At 49.8% G+C, this 7,862-nt stretch overlaps 1 protein-coding gene across 1 annotated transcript in view; it reads right to left on the reverse strand.

The window, feature by feature from the left end:
• The window catches only part of LOC145799731 (uncharacterized), a 31,811-nt gene extending 25,896 nt beyond the window's left edge, over window positions 1-5,915 (reverse strand). The window contains exons 1-3 of the mRNA XM_082889362.1: window positions 5,736-5,915; window positions 5,245-5,325; window positions 4,185-4,430 (exon numbers count right to left, since the gene is read on the reverse strand). Coding sequence (XP_082745488.1) covers window positions 4,185-4,430; window positions 5,245-5,325; window positions 5,736-5,915 — 507 coding nt within the window. The remainder of the gene's footprint in view (window positions 1-4,184; window positions 4,431-5,244; window positions 5,326-5,735) is intronic.
• Between the last annotated feature and the right edge of the window lie 1,947 nt (window positions 5,916-7,862).

Consider the following 7,862-nt stretch of genomic DNA (forward strand, 5'->3'; position numbering starts at 1 on the left):
CGGCATCAAGCAGACCATTTGTCCGATTTGGCCGAGATGTTCACCATTCTCAAAAAACACAAGCTACGCCTGAATGCGTCTAAGTGTGCCTTTGGCGTGGGATCCGAAATTTTTTTGGGTTTCCTAGTCATGAACCGAGGTATCGAAGCAGACCCTACACAAATCCGAGCTGTGCAAGAGTTAGAACAGCCTAGCTCAGCTAAGGATGTGCAGCATCTGGCCGGAATGGCCGCCGCGCTTAACCAATTAGATCGCTGCCGCCCTTTTTTTCAAGCCTTGAAGTCAAAGTTCTCATGGGATGAAGAGTGTGACCGGGCTTTGGCCGAGCTCAAGGAGTATCGGTCTTCCGCGCCGTTGTTGGTCACACCGAAACCCGGAGAAGAACTTTACCTTTTATCTGGCCGTATCGCAGCATGCAGTCAGTGCAGTGCTTGTCCGGTCGGAAGGAATCAAACATCTACCCATCTTTTACGTCAGCAAAACCTTGCTACCGGCGGAGTCGAGGTACTTGCCGCTGGAAAAACTTGCGTTAGTATTGATGATGGCTTCAAGGAAGTTGGCACACTATTTCCATGCCCATACCATCATTGTCTTGACCGAGTTCCCTCTCAAAGCTTTGTTCGAACGGGCAGACTTCTCTGGTCGGATTCTTAAGTGGGCGGTCGAATTAGAACAGTTTAATGTGAAGTTCTAGCCGCGCACAGCCATAAAAGCCCAAACTCTGGTCGATTTCGTTGCTGAGTTCTCACCTGGAACTCATCCGGCATGCCCGGTCGATATTGCCGTGGCAGATGAAGAAATGCATGTAAGCTCGACCGAAATGCCACAGCTTGGCGGCATTGCCGACGCGGAGCTTGAGCGCCCCGCCGAAGCCCCTTCAGTTAATACGATACTACAACCCGGTGATGCGATGGCCGAGTTGGCTGTCATCGACCAATCCGCTTTGTCCGACAGCCCATCACCGAGGAGGATTGAAATGGCACCACTCAGCACAGAGCCTGCGGCCGACATAATACCGCAACCTGGCGATTCGCCTACGGACTTGAGCATTATGGAGCAACATGCCGAGTCCGGCGCCGAATCACCAAGGGGGGCTGAAGTGGAACCGCTCAGCACGGGACTGGAAGTCGAACAGCCGAGCAACCGTGATCCCATCAACCTTCAAGCTTCTCAGGACCCCTTAGAGTGTTGGAAGCTCTTCGTTGGCGAAATATGGAAACTTTTTGTTGATGGAGCCTCGAACCGTCAAGGTGCCGGGCTGGGTATAGTCCTGATTTCGCCCGACGGACTGACTATTGAACATTCTATCACCCTTGGCTTCCTAGCATCCAACAATGAGGCCGAGTACGAGGTGCTATTGGCCGGTCTCAAGAGCGCGCTTCAGATACAAGCATCCGAACTAATGGTTTACAGTGACTCCCCGCTTGTAGTTAACCAAGTTTCTGGGGTTTACGAGGCAAAGGATGACAGAATGATGAAGTACCAATCTCTGGTCAGAGACCTCATCAAGCGATTTCAGGCGATCAGGGTCCAACAGATTGGCCGAGAAGACAACGGCCGAGCAGATGAGTTGGCCGGCCTTGCTTCTATGGTCGACAGCACATCTCCCAACCCTCTTCTGATCAAATTCCTTCAACGGCCCAGCATTGAGAGTGCCGGGCAGACAGATGTACTCTGCGCCGAGCTAGGTCCTTCTTGGATGGACCCCATAATCCTCTTTCTCAGAGAACGGATCCTTCCAACCAACAAGAAGGAAGCATATAAAGTGCGGGTGAAGTCTGAGCGGTTTTGGCTCTCTCTATCCAACGCTTTATACAAGAAGTCTTTCTCCGGTCCCTACCTGAAGTGTGTGCACCCAAGCAGTGTGGAAGCCTTCCTTTACGAAATTCACGAAGGCATCTGTGGCAGTCATATAGGGGGCAGGTCCTTGGCCTACCGAGCTATTTCGCAGGGTTATTGGTGGCCGTGCATGCAAGCCGACGCCCAGAAATATGTTCGTAAGTGTGAGAAATGCCAGAAGTTTGCCCACTAGATACACCCGTCGGCCAGGGAACTTCTTCCCCTCTCCAGCTCTTGGCCCTTTGCCATGTGGGGGCTAGATATAGTGGGGTCGCTACCAACCGCACCAGGCAACAGGAAGTTCTTAATCGTGGCCACGGACTACTTCACCAAACGGGTTGAAGCGGAGCCCTTGGCAACAATCAAGGAGAAAGACGTGAAGTGGTTTGTCTGGCAGAATGTGGTCACGCGGTTTGGCGTTCCCAAAATTATGATCTCTGATAACGGCACTCAATTTGATGGCTGCCTGTTTAGGGGGTTCTATGAAGATCTAAAGATCGAATTCTACAACTCTACTCCGACTTACCCACAGTCAAATGGACAAGCCGAGGCGTCGAACAAGATCATACTTGATAGTTTGAAGAAACGGCTGGAAAAAGCCAAGGAAAAGTGGGTTGAGGAGCTCCCCAGCGTCCTTTGGGCATACCGGGCAACCCCGCGGCGATCTACCGGGGAAACTCCATTTGCTTTGGCTTATGGCATGGAGGCATTCATACCTTTGGAAGTTGGCATGCCCACCCTCAGACGTGAAGGTTTTGAACCCGAGCTGAACGCCGAAGCCATTGTTCTTGAACTAGATCTAGTGGAAGAGTGTCGGGAAAAGGCTCCCATCCATGTGGCTGCCTACCAACAAGAGCTCTCAAGGAAATACAATAAAACGGTGCACCCCAGACCGTTTAAAGTAGGCGATTGGGTCTTGAGGAAGGTCATGGGCAATACCCTGGTGCTAGGTGAAGGCAAACTAGGGGCAAATTGGGAAGGACCCTACAAGGTCACCGGTCTGGCGGGCAAGGGGGCATATCACCTGGAGGACTTGGATGGTAGAAGAATACCCCGGCCATGGAATGCAGCCAACCTCAAGCTGTATTATTTCTAGCTTTAGCTCTCTTTTTGTGTAAAGCTTTAGCTTTCTTTTTTAGCAAAGGAATTTTTTGCCTTACATGTAATATTCATTTGTGTCAAATATATAGAACTCATCTTTGCCTTAGCATTTTTTAATGTTGCTTTAAGTTTTGAGATTCTCAACTGAGATGGTTTACTCCGGTTGAAAGAGTTGATGGTTTGGTCAACTTAGTTCTTCTCAACCGAGATGGTTTACTCCGGTTGAAAGAGTTGATGGTTTGGTCAACTTAGTTCTTCTCAACCGAGATGTTTATTCCAGTTGAAAGAGTTGATGGTTTGCTCAACTCCGTCATTCTCAATCGAGATGTTTATTCTGGTTGAAAGAGTTGATGGTTTGTTCAACTCAGTTCTTCTCAATCGAGATGTTTATTTCGGTTGAAAGAGTTGATGGTTTGCTCAACTTCGTCATTCTCAATCGAGATGTTTATTCCAGTTGAAAGAGTTGATGGTTTGTTCAACTCAGTTCTTCTCAACCGAGATGTTTATTCCGGTTGAAAGTATTGATGGTTTGCTCAATTTAGTTATTCTCAACCAAGATGTTTATTCCGATTGAAAGAGTTGATGGTTTGTTCAACTCAGTTCTTCTCAACCGAGATGTTTATTCCGGTTGAAAGAGTTGATGGTTTGTTCAACTCAGTTCTTCTCAACCGAGATGTTTATTCCAGTTGAAAGAGTTGATGGTTTGCTCAACTCCGTCATTCTCAATCGAGATGTTTATTCCGGTTGAAAGAGTTGATGGTTTGTTCAACTCAGTTCTTCTCAACCGAGATGTTTATTCCGGTTGAAAGAGTTGATGGTTTGCTCAATTTAGCTCTTCTCAACCGAGATGTTTATTCCGGTTAGATCAGTTAATTAAAGTGGTTTGCCCGCCAAGATATCTTGTTCGGCTAAAGTTTTTAGGCTTAAAAACCGCACAAACACTTGATGAAATTGAAGTTTTTTCATTGATGTAAAAGTAGTACAAAAGGGAGGGCAGAGAGCCCGGTTACATTTGCAAAGCAAAAAATGAAATAAAACTACACAAGGGGGGAAAGACCGGAGAACTCATCATTAGCTGCTTCCAAGTCGACCGTAGTTCGCTCTTGGACATCGGCCTCAGTTTCTCCGGGCTGCTCCTGGCCGCTTCGCTCCTCGGCATTGACTTCGGTTTCTTTAGCAAGCTCTTCCTTGGCCTCAGCTTGCAACGCGCTGAAGACGTCATTGGCATACGGCACGAGGTAGACCGGTAGGAAGGCAGCCGGGGGAGCAGCAAACACGTCGGTGTCGGGACCTTGACCGAGATGTTCGCAGGCTGACTTCCAGCTCGCTTTGCAATAAATGTCTTGAGTTGCGAAGACCTGCTTCTTGTAGCTATCCTCGGCTTCCTGGAAGCCAGCATTGTTGGCATCGTCGCAGTCCTTCTCCCTGGACGCCTTGAGTGCATCTAGCTCGGCCTGGAGCTCCTCTCTCTTCTTCTCGGCCTCTTCAAGCTAGCCGAGCAACCTGTTGTTGTCAGTATTGGCCATTTGAAGTGAGGACTTTGCTCGACCGAGCTCAGTCTGCAGGCCTTGGACTTGGCCGGCAGTGTCATTCGTCTTCTGCCGCAGCCGATGGATTCGCTCCATGACCAAGTGTTGCTTCTGGATGGCCTGCAAAAAGAAAGTCTGATCAGAGGAGAGACCATGTAAACACTTATAAAATTTTAGTAGAAGATTAAGATTCTTACCCTGGTCATGGACTTCACGGCTGATTTCACCAACTGGGTGTCGGGGACGTGGTCGCTGCCAACCACGTCGCTCGGCAGCAGAAGGGCTTTTGAAAGATCGAAGGCGAGCAAGTGCTCCTTGTCGCCCTTGACGGAAGCATTAGCCGGGATGTCCTTGCCCTGGTGCTTCAGCTGCGGTCGCCACGGGGGTGTTGGGTCGACAGTGACTGTGGGTTGCTAGGTGGTTAGCTCGGCAACCAGCTCGGCGGATGGGTCTGCACGTGGCCTTTTATCAGCCCGGCGAGCTTCTGGTCTAGATTGCCCGGCACCTGGAGATGCCAAGGCGACCACGGGGCCGCTGGATTGTCTGGTAGCTTGGGAGTGTGTGGTGATGCTCGGTATCTGGGCTGAAGTGGCTGTTAGGAGGTTCTTGATATGGCTCTGTTTTGCCATCTCTTGTTCTTCGGTCAGTCAGATTAGTGGCACGTCTGGTAAAGTTGGGTCTGGAGGAGGCGTTGGAGCATGGAGAAAGTTTGTAACTTTGCTCTGACGTGGAGCCGAGTATCTGTAGGTTGGTGTGTAGCCGAGCAACTCGTTACAATCCCGGTGGCTGTAACGGAGCACGGTTCAGATGGCTTCAACGTTGGGATATTGGTAGTTGGATTGCAAGGCCTGAATTGCTGCAAAAGAAACAGGAAAAATTGTTAAGTACAGAATGTTGAAGGTAGGGTATTAACCGAGCAAATTAGCATGGCTTACATGTGGAACCGAAGTTCTTGCTGATGAACCAGCCCGGTACGTCGGCTGTTTCATAATTACCAGACACCCAGAAGAAGTTGTCATCATGTAAGTCTTTGTATGGGGTGCCGGTCACTATTTTCTCTTTGCCCGGTCTTATTTTTAAATAGTAGGCCAGGCCATCGCCGGTGTGCCCAAGTGTGTATTGTCGTAGTATCTCGGCTAAACCTAAGTTTGTTCCTAGCCGGTTGTTTAGCTCGTGCACGCAGTTGATTATTCGGTAAGTATTGGTCGAGACTTGGGTGGGTGCTAGCCCGGTGCGGCGCAGGAACTCGGTCATCAAAGGGTTGACCAGGAAGCGGAGGCCTCCTTCAACTACTGACAGCGCGGTGAAGGGGCATTGGTCAAGCCTGCCCCATGGGGTTGTTTCCATCTCGGCGAGCTCTAAATGGACGTCTGCCGGGATACCGTACTCTTCCCTGAAGGCCGCCAAGACAGCAGGTGTGTCCACAAGGAAGCGGAATTTCCCCATGTGTGGCTGACTAATTTAGCTCGGCTGGGGCGGTTTGGCACGGGCTGGGAATTAATGGCTGCTCGGTCCTTGAGAGCCTTGGAATTGGTCTTTGGTCCCCTTGGACCCTGCAGGAAAATGGAGGGTAATTGTAAGTAGGAGCGCGGTCGCGCAAAACGAGCTAGACTTGAGCTCGGTCATGGATTGTGCCAAACCACCTCGGTCGTAAAAGCTAGCTAAGGAGCTCGGTCGCTCGAGAGAACCAGAGAATGGCCCGGTCGAGCGGCCAAGTCCTTCTGCTACCCCGGTTTCTACGAAGGTTAAGGCAAACAAGCTATTTGTTCGGTCGGAGTGATTTTTTGTATCAAAAGAAGACCTGGAGCCCGGTCCGCCCCAGATCTTCAATGTTCATCAGAGAAAGTGAAGAACACCATGAACAGTTAAGGGTTTGGGACGATTTTGGGTACCTATGTCCTAAAAACTGCGTGTTTAGTGCCCTGATGTGTGAAATTCTAAGTGAAATAACAGTAAAAGAGGAGTTGGGGGACATACCTTTGAAGGGTAGTGGCTGCTTCTTTGAACACAAGCTGAGGAATGGCGAGGAAGGAATGGCATAACCTCTGGGTCGTCGAAGAGAAATGAGAAGCAAGAGGAATGAAATGAAGGAAGTTGGGCATGTAGATAAGGAACAAAAAACGGCCAAAAATTTGAATGCCAACAGGCAGCTGGGTTGGCCGCTTGAGGACCAATGGGAGGTTAACACGTGTCCCCATTAATGGCAGCGTCAGAGTTGAACAGACAGGAAGGTCAGATGAGGCGACGACCGAGCAAGTCAAGAGATAGTATGTTGATGACAGGCATGTCAGCTAGCCCGGTCATCGACTGTTAAACCGAGGAGCGGGGAGAGGTAACCCCAGTCAGAACAAGTAATCCCAGTCACGCTTGCGCGGATGGAATTAAGGGGCAATTGAGAGGGAGATTTATGATCTGGAATTGGGCCGGACAGGTTTGGGTCGAACAAGGGTTGGGCCGAGGTAGTACGGCCCTATCTTGAAAGATCTTGCTCGGTCAATGCAAGGCGTGGTTCGATCGAGCTACATAGCTTCTTGGTATCGAAGCTTGTCAAATGGGTTGTCTGGCGCCCGAAAAGGTAATGTTGGACTGAGCTACATGTGTTTGCTCGGCAGTAAGGCCCACGGCAAACAAGCATAGCTGTCCCGAGCTCAGCGATGCCGGATATGCCCGAGCTCGGTCGAAATGGAGCGCGGTGAGCGGAGCGCTCTGGCCAGCTATACAACACGGCCATCTACAGCTGAGATGATGCAGCCCGGCTGTCGAGCTCCTAGTAGAGTGGGCTGGCAGTCGGGTTAGGTGATGTTCAGCAAGATTTGTGCTGACAAATGGAATAGTAGCACCACGTTTCGAGAGACGAATGGGAGTGGATTTGGCGCGCAGAAGGTATATAAGTAAGTCTGCGCCCCCCCATGTGGGGGCAGATAAACATTTGGTGAGATAAACACTAAACACTACTGAGTCCTCTCTCTCTATCTATCCTTGTGTGTGTGTCTAACTTGACCGTCGGAGGGGTTTTCCGGCCACACACCGCCGGGTAGCTCACCGCCGTTGTGCACGCAGGTGATCGGATAGAATCGGAGCTCGGAAGCAAGGAGTGCGGGCTCGCCTGGATATTTGCTCCCCGTACAATATGGTTTGTGTTATTTATTCGAAGCGTTACAATTTGGCATCAAAGAAACCAGGTTAGAAAGAGCACTTGATTATTGTTATTTCTAACTGGAACTCTCGCGATGTCGCGAGACTATCATTATCTAGAAAGAAAATTCGTTTGTGCAGATGTGATTAAGTGCTTAAGTGGAGTGAATTAATTGTCGTCCACCACATTAGGACATAGGTGAATTAGCTTCGACACATTTGTAAATGTGCTAATCTGTTGTGTTACCTTTATTAGGA

The sequence above is a fragment of the Camellia sinensis genome, chromosome 9 (assembly GCF_055761805.1).
Source record: "Camellia sinensis isolate YWXY chromosome 9, ASM5576180v1, whole genome shotgun sequence".
NCBI lineage: Eukaryota > Viridiplantae > Streptophyta > Magnoliopsida > Ericales > Theaceae > Camellia > Camellia sinensis.